This window comes from Solea senegalensis, linkage group LG10 (genome assembly GCF_019176455.1).
Source record: "Solea senegalensis isolate Sse05_10M linkage group LG10, IFAPA_SoseM_1, whole genome shotgun sequence".
Taxonomy (NCBI): Eukaryota; Metazoa; Chordata; class Actinopteri; order Pleuronectiformes; family Soleidae; genus Solea; species Solea senegalensis.
The window spans coordinates 17,717,321-17,732,186 of NC_058030.1; the positions used below are offsets into that span (position 1 = coordinate 17,717,321).

The window sequence follows — 14,866 nt, forward strand, 5'->3', positions numbered from 1 at the left end:
AGACTGGTTGTATGTGTGTGTTCTGAGAGTTAATGACGTGTGGAGCAGTGCTCGGGTGTCTCACATTTAGCAGCAGATGCCGCCCCTATTATCCAAGATGTGTTTTTAATAGGAATAAAGCAATGTCGCGCAGCATGCCTGTTTTTCATCAACTGTAAATCAGAATTTTACTGTCTGAGCAGTAGTTCCTGTGAAATACTGGAGCTTGTAAAGGTTTAAAATGATGATTTATGTGGGGCATTGATTTCCGTCCTTCCTGACTCAGAGGGAGTGTTTTATTTAGGACTAGGGGCTGATAATATCCTGGCTCATTGCTGTCTTCTTTGCCATCTTGCCTGTAGCACGGAGTGTTGTATTTTAGACCGATTAACCTGTTTCCGTCCAGTTGATGTGTTATTTCTATGTTACACCTTTTCTTTTTTTTTTCCTTTTGCCCAAATTCACTGTAGACTCATAAAACCCCTAACATATTTTGGTTGTCACAAAATTGCACACAGTTGTATTTCTCCTACTTCTCCACATCGCTTTAAGTGGAGGGCACTGGGAAATGATCCTAATATAGAAGCAGTTGCTGTGGCCTATTGTGGAAAGATTGTGTTTTTTTTCTTCAGTGTACAATCATTCTTTTTGTTTGTTTCCCCTCAGCCTGATATCATCCAGACGATACTACTTTGAGATCCTCCACAAACAGGATGACAAGGGCTCAGATCACGTGGAGGTTGGGGTAAGTGGATGTATCAAAACAAGGGAGTCTGTCTTCCTCTTTTCTACTTTCCCTGTTTCTTTGAGTTGGTTTCTGATCCCAGTTTGTATGTGTACCATGTTTTTAACAATATACAGCAGTGACAGGTGAGAAATGAAAGGAAGATGATTCATATTTGGGATGGGTCACGAATATTCGATTATTTGTTTGATTATACACAGTTGATTGTTCAGTGTAATGAAATGAATGGGTTTTTGTATCAGTGATTACATTGATTAAAAAAAATATTGTTCTGACTCATTTGTGATGTACCATGAGGTGGCAGGAGCAGCAAATATGTGGTTCCTGGACTCCATGTGTGTTTGCAAAATTATGACATTTACTAGGGTCATTGAATGCATCTTGGTAGCTGCTCCCCTTCAAAGCTCAACACACTGTTAACCCTGCATTACACAGACTAGCTTTCATGTGCTAGAGTTTGGTGTTCATTTTATTAGTTGCCCTCTTGTGTCTGACATAGAAAGGTAATCTAAAGTATGTCACATAGGTTTGACTGAAGCAATGGCATTTTTTTTTCTCTCCTCATAAAAATACTGTCTCCTCATAATTTGGAGAAATGGTACAAATGTTTGTCAGATATCCCCCTGTGTCTGTTGAAATGCTCATCCCTCCTTTGTATTCCATTTTTTTAATGGACGGGCTTTGGAAACATCAAGTCATTTAAAATCTCTCTTTTTCCTCTATTCTCTTCACATTACACTGCCTGTAATTACGCCGTCTCCTACAGCCCTCCTCATTCCTCTCCCTGCCATTGTTCTACACTTCTTTTTCAACTTTCTGTTTCCTCTCCCAAACACGTCTTTGTGCCAGTTTCTCTCCCAGCACTGATGTTCTGCACCTCAGGCAAAAGCCAAGGCTTAATTTTTAGATAAAGTTTGAAGTGAGATCCCAAACGCCTCATGTGGCCCTGTGTTTTTGAGTAGGAGGGCAAATGACAAAAAAAAAAAGCTCACTAATATGTGTAGGGAATGAAGATGAAACAAGCCCCAACTTATTGTCATCATGGTGACCATCATCGTCAGCAGCAGCGCTGCTGGAATTGCTCTCTTCTTTCACAGTGGTGTGGTGCCATTTGTGCACCCTTAGCGGCCGTTTACTTTCATTGTCTTGTGAGCGCAAGAGAGATGCTTGTCATGTGACACGGTATGCAGCCGTTGCACACAGATGAAATAATGATCTTAACTTTTTGGAATGTCGCGAGCATCTTTTGATACTCAAACCAAAGAATTAGGTCAGACTAGTCTTTGTCGGCTCAGAAGTGAGCTTTGAACCTCTATAATCTAGATTTGTGGTTCTCAAACTTCTCATACCAAGCAACACCTGAGAGAGTATTGAGCTCTCAAAGTTGCACTATTATCACCAACGTTAAAATACAGTGGTGTAAATAGGCCAAGCAAAGTCAGCTTCGGTCTTTTCACAGGAGGCAGATTTGTTCCCAATAAGATAATTTGCACTCTCTTCCTCACATAATACTTCACACACTGGTTTAGTGTAATTAGATTAAGATGGAGCGAGAGACAAGTTGACTCTAATTATCATTATTTGATTTATTATAATTTTATTATAATTATTTTTTTCATTATTTGTTTCATTTTCTACACAATCAAAATTCCTCAGAAAGCTTGCGTACCACTGGTGGTATCCGTACCATGATTTGAGAACCAAGGATCTAGATGAAGCTCCTTAATAAGGAGGTGAAGTAGAAGAAAAGTGCCACTGGTAATCCGTCTTCATTTTCATTCATAATTCCCAATTACCTGTACGAGTGAACACTGAGTAATGACGCAGGGTTTTGTTAGCAGGCCACAGAGGGTTGTGTTCAAAGCATCTGATGTTCACTACTCACAGCGATGATGTATATATGGTGGCCTAGTAATGCCATGTCTTTTTTTTTGTCGTTGTGACAGGCAGGCAGGGCCATCTTCATTAGCATTTAGTCATTTCTCTCTGCTGCTGGAATAAACGACTCACGCACTTGCGTAGTTACCATGAGAAATTGTCCGCTCTCCTGCAGTTTCCACACTGGGTTAATTCATTCACTGACGTTGCTGCAACTTCAGTCATCTCAGCTGCTCCCATGTTTTGGTTGCTTAGTAACGGCAGTCCCAACACAGAAGCACAACGGCACAAGCAACGTGGTTGAAAAAAATAACACTTCATTGCCTTCATCACGGGTTTTTCAAAAGTTTTAGACACTGCCCCTAAAACTCAGTGCTTTCTTACTTCTGTCTCGTTCGATCTTTGATACCTCCACCTTACCGCTACTTCTAGTCCTAACTAGTTTCTTCCTTTTATTTTATTTTCTCCCCACAAGCCATTCATCACTTTACTACTCCAGAGTCATTCTCCAACCTTGCTGACACACTCTGTTCTGTGTTTCTCTAGTCCCTAACCCTAATCTTTGGTTTATTTACTGCTCAGTCCAGATTGATTGCCTCTGGATGCCAGTTTTAAGAGCGAGTTTAACAGGAGGCAGGAGCACCATACTGAACTCAATCGCTCCGTGGTGCCAGGAGGCTCACACCTGCCCTTGGTGAAGAAATTAGACAGAGGTGGAAGACTCTCTGTGATTGTATGGCTGAGAAAGGCAGGCGTTATAACCACATTTAATATCGTTAAATTGGCACAATCAGGTGGTAAGTAACCATGCCAATGTTTCCTCTGAAGTTTCACACAGGCAGTGTGAAATGTCCCATTAGTGGCTGCTCCCTGAGAGAACTATACAGGTGCTGTGTTGTTGGATGTGTGTGCATATGAATATTCTGATGATGATGTGCAAGTGTGACTAATAAATTAAAGTCTGTGACAGCCCTCATCCCAGGCATGAACAAACACACTTTACTTTTTATTTGGAGAGACTCTGGACAGGACAGACACAAGTGCAATAAAAGCTGTGATGCACCGTCACTGTGTTTCTGTCCTGTCGGTGTATTGTTGTGCTTGTGCTTGTGCAGTCATGACTCCTGCACCTTGTGACCTGTTTGCTAACAGCTGTCTTTGTACAGCAGTTACAACACAAAGGCATTTGCATTCATGCTGAACAGGTAGTGTACAGCAGGTCTGCCTTTTAATGTTTTTAATAAAGCAGCTGTAAAGTGGCTTTCATACAGTATGTCATGCCGTCACAGGCCGATCCCCAAGCCGATAATTTGGATATTGAATTTTGAACTAAAGATCTATTTATAATGTAGAAATAGAACATTGTTAAATGGATGATTAATCCTTAATGATGTTCCAGAGAGCAGGGAGGGATTTCTTTTAGGTTTTGAACCTCTCATTTTTGAAGAATAACATAATCAATATCTTTCTCCGGGTTCTCCGGCTTCCTCCAAAGACATGCGATATGGGGATTAGGTAAATTGGGCTCTCTAAATTGACCATAGGTGTGAATGTGAGGTGGTTGTTTGTCTCTAAATGTGTCCCTGTGATGGACTCACAAATGTCAGCTGAGACAGCTCCTACCCTCGTGTGGAGGCTAAAGCGATAATAATCAATATCATCCTTTCTTAACTAGGAAATTAAATGGAACAGCCATGATGATTTTAAAATATGTAATGAAGGTGAGAAAGCAGCATTAATTTACTGCTGGGATTTAAGTCACCACTGGTATATCATAAAAAACATTTCCTCCCACACAGATACAGTATTATTGAACCTTCCATCTTTAATGGATGGTTACTCGTGTTTGTCCAAGGGAACTTTTGACTTTTTGATCATCATGAGGCAACTGCTAAAAATAGAACATGACACATTAATTCAAAAACACAAACGTCTCTTGCACTTGCAAGTAAGACGTATGGCCCTCAGACAAGAACAAAGGTCAAATCCACACAGCTTCTATAAATGAAAAGAGGAGAGGGAATAAGAGGGAGGGGAGAATTGGGGCAGAAGTAAGTGGTGCACAAAGTGTTTCTGTTCTCTCTACTCTGCTCTTCTTGTCCAAATCATCACTTTCCCAACAGACTTTGCCAGTCATCAAGAAAACTGCTCATGTGATTATGTAGCAGCAAATCAAATTCGTAAGGAAATCCATCACTGTTTTTCTGTCTCTCCTCTCAGTTTCTCCCCCTCAGACAACCACAGACGAGGCCACGAGAGTGGGTTTGCCCTACAAGGAGCAACTTAATGAAGTGTATAAATGTCATGCAGCAAATCAAGTTTCTGCGCGGGAATGTACAGGATGCAGTGCCATATACTGTAGGAAGGACCCAGTGTATGATTTAACCGTAGAATACATTTCACTCTTTGACAACAAAAGCAGATTTACTTTGACCCACCCACAACAGTATATGCGCAGGGCTCACATAAATCCCAGAAACCCAGGCACTAATTTATTGAAGAGCAGATAACATGAATTCACTGCTCTTTCTCCTGTGTTCTGTGCCAAGCTGTGAGTGCACAGACTGTTTCTTTTGGGGGAACATATTTGTTTAAACTGTAGTGATATAACTGTGAAATACAAATGAACGTGCGTCACATGTAAGCCGTTGCCATATTAATTCACACAATGCAGATTAAGCCCATCAGCTCCACATAACCGTCTCTGTATTTCTCAGTATAGTGGAGTGAGATGATGCATTTTGTGTCATGCCTGATGGAAGCAAGGTGGAAGCACAACAGATACCCAGTGCTAGCAAAGCAAAACTGTTGCAAACGAAATGAAATATGACTGAAAACGCCAAAAAGTGACCACGGAATGCTAAAGACGTGGATTCTCCATGGACATTCATCAATTTGACGGCACAAACCCTGCTTGCAACTGAACACAAGTTCCACACTTGAACTTTAACGGTGCTTTTTTTAATAAAGAAATTTGAGGGAGTGAACATCATATTGTACACAAGCATGGTCTAAAAGTTACCATTTTTCACCAAAGTAAAAAAAAAAGAAGAAGAAAGAAAGAAGCCTTGTTCTCAACCCTCTGGCCCCTTTCTTTTCCATTGTGAAAAGGAAGAAAAGCTGCAGGATTGCGGAACACGAACAGCATTCATGACAGGAAGAGACAGTCCGGAATATAGTGTTGCTGCCCTACGGGCGTGGAAACAACTGTGTTTGCATGTACGAAGAGCAGCCCCGATGAATGAGGAGATTGTTGAGTAGGAAAGTTACCAAACCTGCACTCTGACTGAACCATTCCACTACAGTCTGCTTTACACCGTACCTTGGTGTTTTCCCTCCATTAACTTCAAAAGTCGTTTTAGAGTGATGACTGTTTTGAAATGGATTACATTAGATGAAAGAAGATTTAGTGGGCAGCAGTTTCATTAAGTTTCCTAAATGCCATCTGGATCCTTGTCAGTGAAAGACGGGACCTTTCCACCGGCCTAATGAAAAAACGTCTCTTGCCAGCCGTGTGACAGCATGATTGAGAGGAGGAGGGAGTGAGAGAAAGAAGTGAAGAAAGTCACTTCTTAATTAGTAAAGGCAAGTTTATGAAGAGGCAGGGGTGCAGGATTTAAATGCTGGACTTTAATAGGCCCTTTTTTATCACTCCTGCCAGTCCAAGTCTCCAACTACTCACCAATTAATGTGCACGTTCAACCTCGCACACACACACGTCCATCTCTCCACTCCCACATTTGAATGGCAACAACTGTGCACACAGAGGGCTCTCAACATCTGTCTTGCGCCTTCCCACCTCAATATAAATCAGTAGTGGTCCCAGCAACCTGGAGCCAGCTGTTAAACTATATTGTGTGTGTCTTTATATGGTGGAAATAAATTAGATTTCGCTCACCGCCTTTTAGGGTTGACTCGTTCAGCAGCTCGCAAACATATGAAGTTTTCTCTCTTTATCTTTTTAAGAGACTTCACCTATATAACCTTTCCTTAGAGAAAGTATTGCTTCATTTCCATTTCCTTTTTTTTTTTTAAGCCTCATCGTACATGAGTGTATAGCATTAACCTCTACCTGGCCGTCAATAACTGGCACGTTCTTTGTCTTCTTACACTCTTGAGGCCGATATAAATACTAGTCAATACTGTGATAACTGTAATGATCGCTGGGTTATCAGCCACGCTGTTCCTGTTATGCGAGGGTGATGAAAAGAGCAAGACGCGCACATAAATCCTCAACATGAATGGCTTCTCATAAATCAAAAGCCATTGTATAAGAATCTGCACATTCTGAGCTCTTGAGGGGTTTAAAGCAATTAGAGGACTGGTGTTTAAATCTCGCTTTCTTTATTTCACGCCAGCGCTTCTTTTTTTCATTATGTAGATTTTATTTGAACGATCCCGCAGGCAACGCGGCACGCGACATACCATAACATTATTTAACATTATGTCATTTTCATCGCATTTATGGAAATGTCGATTCTGGCATTGCAACTTTAGTTGTTTATTAAACAGAAATGAGAAATTACCATGAGATCAACCAGTTATTTCCCTCTCCGTCATCTCCAGAGTTTTCATGTTTGTTGCACATTTTGCATTTTACTCACCAATGTTTCATATAAATATTGCTTAATCTGGTTGATCGTACATACAAAGAACTTGAGTGACAATCTCTCGGGATGTAGATTATGACCCAAATAAGAAATGTGAATATGTAAATATGATTTTAGTGTTGATCCAGACACAGAAACAGAGCAGCCTGGCAGACGTTTGCACTTTCTGAATGCGTTCTCTGATCAACACTTTCTATTCTCATGTTATTTTCAGACCTGTGATGTCATGCTCACTTAGTCTGACACCACAGACTGTATTGTATCTCTGTTTATTGTCATTTCAGACTCTTGCTGTTCTCTTGCCCTGGTCATAGATCTCATTCATCTGGCTGCAGTGGCGACACGTGGGATTTTAAGAAGCCTAGTGAGAGTGTCATGCTTTCATCTAAACACAACTTGATTTAAATCTAGTGAGAGTGTCAGTAACACATCAGTACTGACACCCTGTCTCATGATGCACCTGTGACTGCAATGGATATCGGACTCATTTGTCTTTGTGAAATGTGTGGTCTATGGGATTTTGACTATAATCTATAATTCAACAAAGAGAATCAAACACTCTGTTTCCATTTGAATGTTGTTCTGTTGTCAGGCGTGATGTGATGTCATGAGCCGTGCTGTATGTCCTTGTTTTGGTTAGCATTTTCCTTCAGTATAGGTTCTTGTGCTGCTCCCTTGTCAGCTTTCATCGTGTGGGCTATGTTCAGCAATATCAAAACACCCACACTGGGTTGTGCTCTGTTGGGGAGCTGTGGGTTCAGAGTCAGGGGTCTCTCCTTGTCTGTGGGCAGCACCATAGCACCACACTAAAGGCTTTCCATTAGTGGTGATGCTTGAAAAACTCACTCTGTCATAGCATCTCTTGTATTCCATTAGCAGATGGAAATATCTGTTGCAGCCTCTTGTCATCACTCATATTTTACGTTATATTCTTGAGAAACAATGAAAGAAAAGGTGATGAACAATGGTTCGATACATTGCGAGTGTGATTTTATATATATATATATATATATATGTGTGTCTGTATATATACAGTAAAAAGTTTTAAAAGCTCTATTGTTTTTTCTGTCTGTCAAATTCTGTGATCATTGGAATTTGGAGTGAAGCGAGCTGTCAATTCAATGAGTTTAACTCATGCAACATGCGTAAGTAATGCTCAAGCATGTCTTGAATAAACCTGGCGTAATAGACGTTTTTTACAGCAGATATTTCTTGAAATATATATACTGTATATATATATGTATGTTTATATGTAGTTTAGCTAAGTTTAGTTTAGTTATCTAAATTTGAAATTACATCTTTGAGATGAGATTTTGGTCCCTGGCTCTGTACATTTGCGAAAAAAAAACTATAGATGCATACAGCACTTACAATTTATAGGGAAATCAAAATACCCAGTTGTGAGACAAGCAAATGCTCAAAGGTATGTTCTCTCCTGTCTCCTTGTTAGCTGTCACTTTTTGGTGCATGACTACAGGCCATAATTCATGTCATCCTCAATGATGTCACGGTTTCTCTGGCCAATTAGTTGTGTGGCGACAGGAACACAATATCAGGTCAGTGAGCACACCTCTCGTCTTCTCCCAGCTTCTTTCCTTGTTCACATTCAAAATGAGTGACGGCCGACGTAATGTGAGGGTTTTTTTTAACTGCTTGTAAACCTCTGCGGACTTTTATATGAAGCAACCACGTTGTGTTTTTGAGGAGAATCATCTCTACGGCTGTAGTCTCCTCCTAGATTGGTTGGTTAGTTTGTGACTCAGGCTTTTGAGTCTGGACATCACTCTCACTCGCTCACTCGTCTTGTACTTCTTTTTCCTCCACATGAGAGTCGCGGGGGTGATGCTGCCAATCCCAGCCGACATAGGAAGAAAGGCAGAGTGTCCAATTTGTCTAATCCCAATATTGCATGTACGCAGAACCCGGAGAAAATCCATGTGTACACAGGGAGAACATGCAAACTCCATGCAAAGGCCTTTTCCGACCAGGTCGCAAACCCGGGTCTTCTTGCTGCAAAGACAAGAGAGTCTGGACCTTCGCTTCAGTGGCATTTTATTTGTATCTCACTGATTCATGGGATATATTATCTCAAGACACTTTACAGTGTATTAATTGTAAGGTCAAGACCTTACAATTAATACACTGGCCGGCCAGAAAAACTCAGACATTTTTGGCTTAGTGCCCCCTGTACAATCCTGTGGGGCGGTGTTATATCTGGAGTATTATTATCCCAAAAATGAGGTCAGTTGATTACCTAAATATACTGTACATAATACTATTATACTATACATAATTGCAAATTGACAATGACAGACTTACATAATTTCCACACATAAATTGGCCACCACAGAGTCCAGACCTTAATCCCACTGAGAATATTTGGAATGTGCTGGAGGACACACACTCGGGTCCAGCTCGGGTCAGGCAGTGTTTATTTAAATGTGTTTTTACGTATGTATTTAATTTGCGAGTAATAGCCTCTTCATATTTATAAATAATTAATTTTGGCCAATAAAGCTACACCAGGGGCAGCATAAATAGTGTTAATAGGAGATTCTAAATTGCCCATATGCAGTGAATGTAATTATGATTGGTTGGTAGACTCTGAATGTCATCCATTGGCAAATGTCCAGGTAGGGCGTACCACACTTCTTGTCCAATATCAGCTGGGACTGCGTAGTAGTCACACTGGAGCGCTGCGGTCTTCTTCTCGTGTGTTGTGTCGACCCCATTTCGCCTCTTGTCCCGATCAGTAAGCTACACTACTCCTGTTTTCACATTCACGTGTAGGTGTAGGGTGTCACCATCCATTCTTGTTAAGGTAGGGGGGAGAGTGAAGTATCAGGGCAAACGGAACACCTTTAAACTGATTATTTTTAGAAGCAAACACAGGGCTGCAATACTGTCATGTAACTAATGTTGGTTTGCAAGTTGTGTAGCTACGTTAACCACAACAAAACCTGTCTGAAGATGTTTTCTGACATGTATCCATGTCCATATTTCTTTAATAACTTCATGTCAAATCTCTACCTCTGAGTTTACTGGATTTACCACTTTGTACCAAAGGTGTTTGTGGACTAAATGGACATCAACGACAATAATCTCGTTTGACACCAAACCTGGATTGACCCGGAAAAGGTCTGATAGTTGAATTATGTACTTATTACCTCTTATGTGCCTCACTAACAGAACCACTTCATATCCATAGAGCCTCCGGCTCCGGACCAGCCAATTGTAATGAAGGAAACACAACAACACAACAGCAGTCTGCTTTCTCAGAAGCAATAAACCCCTGATCACCTTGGGATAGAAAAAATAACTCTTGTCTGATTGAACCACAGACAAATTACCTGTGTGTGTGTGTGAGTCATTTCAGTGGACATCAAACTACACACTATGACCTGGAGTCGGACCTAGTTTTTGGTCACTTGATTGAAAACAATATCAAACTCTCACTGTGGTTCATGTATGATGGGAAATTGTGAAGGAAGCCTCTGGCTGACCACTGCCATTTTGCTCTACAATTTGTGCTTTGTTATTTCCCCTTGGCTACTGAATTCTCTCTCTTCCTCTCTTTGTGAGCTATGTGCTTCCTCACCTGTACACACACACAGAAAACGCACACAAAACAACACATACACTACAAACGGATCAATGCCTCCCTTGAAGGAATTAATCAGAGAATCTATGGGTTCAGACAATAAAGAAGAGAAAATCCCACAAGGCTGTAAAAATAGGCCACACAGGTACACGTGCAGTATTTTAAGTGTTTGTGTGTTTGTGTGCGAGTGTGATTTGTGCACTTCACGTTGATGTGACAGCAGCAGAGTGTTGCACTCCACTGAGGCATGAAAACGAAGGCTCCGGTGTTGACCCTGTCCCTAAACACACACAGGCAGCTGAAACACGACAAACGACTCAAACAGCAAAGCGTCATTTCTCCCTTTTAAACAAAGGCACGCTCCACTTTCTTTTGCATTTTCATTAATGAGGTTTACTTCCCTTTGCAAAAACACACCCTTGGTTTTCCTTCAGTTTGTGTTACAGTATAGGGCAGATAATTAGTCATAGCTGCTATTGAACCTAAACTGTGTGCTGCGAAATCATTTTACATTTTAGAAGAATGCCATAAAGTTTAATTAAAGTTTTCAGGATGCAGGATTTTTTGTCACCGTCAGGAATGACACAAAGTGGTGTCTTGGATGTTAGGTTTTCATGCTTCCTGAAGGGGGTCAGATCTTTAAAATAGAAATATCACAGGACAAACACGTGTGTCAGAGACAGAATTAATAATGGCTGAAGTACATTGAGCTGCTTCAGTTTCAGTTTCTCTTGGTGTGCTATGTTCTGTGTGGACTGTTGTATGGAAAAACCTTCTTTTTTTATTAACAGATCTTTCTTGTGGAACACAGCCTGTTTGTCTTATCTTTTTTAAGCTACTGTCGGCTATCCAGTGTTTCTGTCACTATCCTTACTATAATTATCTTTACTGTTCATTGCGTTTAAGTTAATTACAGAACTCTCATCCATCACTGACGCCACAGAAGTCGTGCAAGGACATCGCTGCGTTTAAACCCTTTCTGTGATTGTGTTTTTTAATTGTTGTTTTACAAACCGTTTTACAAACCGAATAAAGTACGTCAGCAGTGGCACCTGGTGTGATATTGTGCTGCTTCGAGTTTCAATGTGGCTGTAATCTGTGGTCCTTTGTGTTACCGTTGCCTGTTCTGGCCAGCACCAAAAAGGTATTTTTTGCCCAGAGAGTTGCCACTTACTGGGCAATTTGCCTCTCTGTTGCACCGACAGCCATGTGATTTTCACAATCACTTAAATCTGGACCAAAGTTACATTATTCATCATCAGATCAGTCACTGTTAGTCGTCCTTAAGACTAAGAGCTTAGAGGTGTTTTTTCAGTCGCTCCGACGTGTTTGTCTCTTTGGCTTTTAACTCAGTTTGAGATGTTGGCTTTTACTATATTGTTTTGCTGTCTTTGATTTGTTTTAAATGTATTATTTACCATGTCTGTGTACAGCACCTTGTCCAACTGTGTTGTCTTTAACGTGCTTTATAGATAAAGTTGGATTGGATCCCTAAATGCGCAGAATCGCTGCCGTTTGACTGGCCGATTAGATATTTGCATTACCAAGCAGTTGAGCAGGGTTAGTGTGAACTAAAGCTTTAAGCTCCAACTGTGGGCTCAACTTTTTGTCCTTCCTTGCATCAGACCGTGACAGTGTTTTGACTTGGCCTTGAGGACAGTCACCCTGAGATAATGACATGATGGTGAAGTATTAGGTGTACCTGCTGAGCTGCTCCCTGCTGCTGCTCAACATGATGTGGTGTGGTGTGTCCTTGTTTGTCGTTCCCACACATGAGCGTTTGTGTTGTTGTTGTTGTTGATGTTTTGCTGAAGGTGTCAGCAAGGAGAGGTGCAGCATGTAAGTAATATTTCATTCAGTGGCTTTGGCATATACTTAATAAGCAATGGTGAATTTTTAGCACAACAAAAATGATAAGAAATTGCACTGCAACAAAGCAAGAGCAATTGCATGTATTGGTTTAAGACAGACAAGTGTAGGCATTTGTATGAAACCTGAGCCGAGTGTTTTTATTTGTATTCTCAACCTGAGGGTTGGAAAATGACCTGTCTCCTGTGATTATATGCTGGGTAACCAGAAGTGACATGGTAATTGTGAAATCTATTTAAAAGAATTGTAGCCTGTCTCTCTCTCTCTCTTTCTCATTCCCTTTTTATTTCTGTCTCCATGCCTCTCTCTGTTTTCGGGTCATTAGATCTCCCGTTTTTACACCTACTCATCACCCTCTCATTCCCAAGGCTCTCTTTTCACCCCATTCATGGTCTGTTTTCTCAGATTTCTTTTTTTTTTGCACTTGTTTGCACATTTCTCTTTTCCTTCCTCACTCTTTGTGGCCTCACATTACCATGTTTTCTGTCCATGTGCTACGCAGTTGTTTAAAATGTATTTTTCCTTTTCTCTCTCTGGTTTAATGTTCTTTACTAAAAACTCAACATCAAATCGACCGTGCGATGTTGCAGGGATCAATATCACAGTGTCAAAGTTTAGCTTGTAAACACTAATGACAATTTCTGCTTTCCACATGTTGGTATTACTGTTTGTAATCAATCCCTTTTCTTTTTCTCCTGCTCTGCTTTCACACACAGTGGCGTCCATTCCTTCCTGGTTTGAAATATGAGGTGATAGATTCAGCCTACATTTCCCTGTACACAGGTAAGAGTTATTCATTCTCTGCTAATGCATGATTGCATGGAAAGTTATTCTGTGTATTCTGAGGAGATTTCCTCAGCAATTTTAAAAGATGACTTTTAAGCTTTCTGATGTTTGCGACAAAGACACAGGGGAGACTCTTCAATGATGGAAAAATATAGTTTGTTTTCTTGCCACATTGTAATTATCCCAGTCTGCAATCAATCATTATTTTTATGTCTCTATCAAGATGTGCTCTTCTCTTATCAAACTGAAATTCATAGTCTTGACGTGCAATGTCTTCTCTATCCTACGCCAAAGACCGACAGCCTGAGATGTTCTACTTGTGTCTCATTCACAGCAGAGACAGGAGCTCTAGCTTGAGTGGATGTCTAACCTCTGTAGCTCCAAGAATGGCAGTGTGTCACAGGGATTGAGTATCTTTAGTGGGAAAAATGCCAGCCACACAGAAATGATATGTAGGGGGTTGTCATTTTGGGCAGAGTTACAGTGTTCAGTGGATGTGTGCCAAGTGCTGCCCTTCTTGTTTAGTACCGGCTATGACTGAAGAATCTCATCTGACTCCAAAATGACTGACTCCAAGTGAAAGTGGCTTTTTTTTTTAATCCATCCCCAAAAACTTTTCTTGATTTGAACTCTTTTTGAGTTTAATTAGGTCTCTGGGCGACTTTCAATCAAATGCATATATCAGCAGTTGTAGAGTTTATTAAGCACATGGCAGTTGTTGTAAACTCAAATCATCACTCCAACAACTTCATTTTGATTGAACTGCAGCCACTTGATATATAAGATGGTGAGAGGTGATCCTAAAAATGTCGTGCTCATTTTCAGTCTCTTTATAATTGATTGTAACTATGCCAAACTGTGAGTATGTGTGTGTATGTGCATGCTTGTGTGTGTTTGAAAAACTAAACGAAATTCTGTTTTGGCGGCCTAATTATTCATGGCACATTGCATAACATTTTATTGTTTTGTTTAATTACAGCCCCAGCATCGTTTCTCATGAGTTTGAGCCAAATGCATCTCTTGATTTGTGTGATAATACATCTTATTAATCACACACACACACACACACACACACACACACACTGACTTTTTACGACTGAAAAACAATAACATTACCAACGCTTTTGTGGTACCGCCATGTGGTTTGGGACTTACTATCTGTGCCGTACAACATTTAATGTTCTACTTTTATTATAAGATGCTACATCATGTGAAAGATAATTTTTTTGTGCAAGTTTTGAGGATTTCAGCAGCAGTGGTAATTAAGTTGTCTTGGCGGTGCTTGTGTGCAGCTGAAACCATTTGTGTGAGCAACAGATGTGTCATTGTTACAAGAAGAAAGTCCCCTCCGCATAGCATGTGCTCACTGAATGTGTGTACACTCCTTCCCCTGGAGGA

At 40.6% G+C, this 14,866-nt stretch overlaps 1 protein-coding gene across 1 annotated transcript in view; it reads left to right on the forward strand.

The window, feature by feature from the left end:
- b4galnt4a (beta-1,4-N-acetyl-galactosaminyl transferase 4a) overlaps window positions 1-14,866 on the forward strand; it is a 151,547-nt gene that overhangs the window by 127,365 nt on the left and 9,316 nt on the right. The window contains exons 8-9 of the mRNA XM_044036182.1: window positions 646-724; window positions 13,399-13,465. Of these exons, the coding sequence (XP_043892117.1) occupies window positions 646-724; window positions 13,399-13,465 (146 nt within the window). The remainder of the gene's footprint in view (window positions 1-645; window positions 725-13,398; window positions 13,466-14,866) is intronic.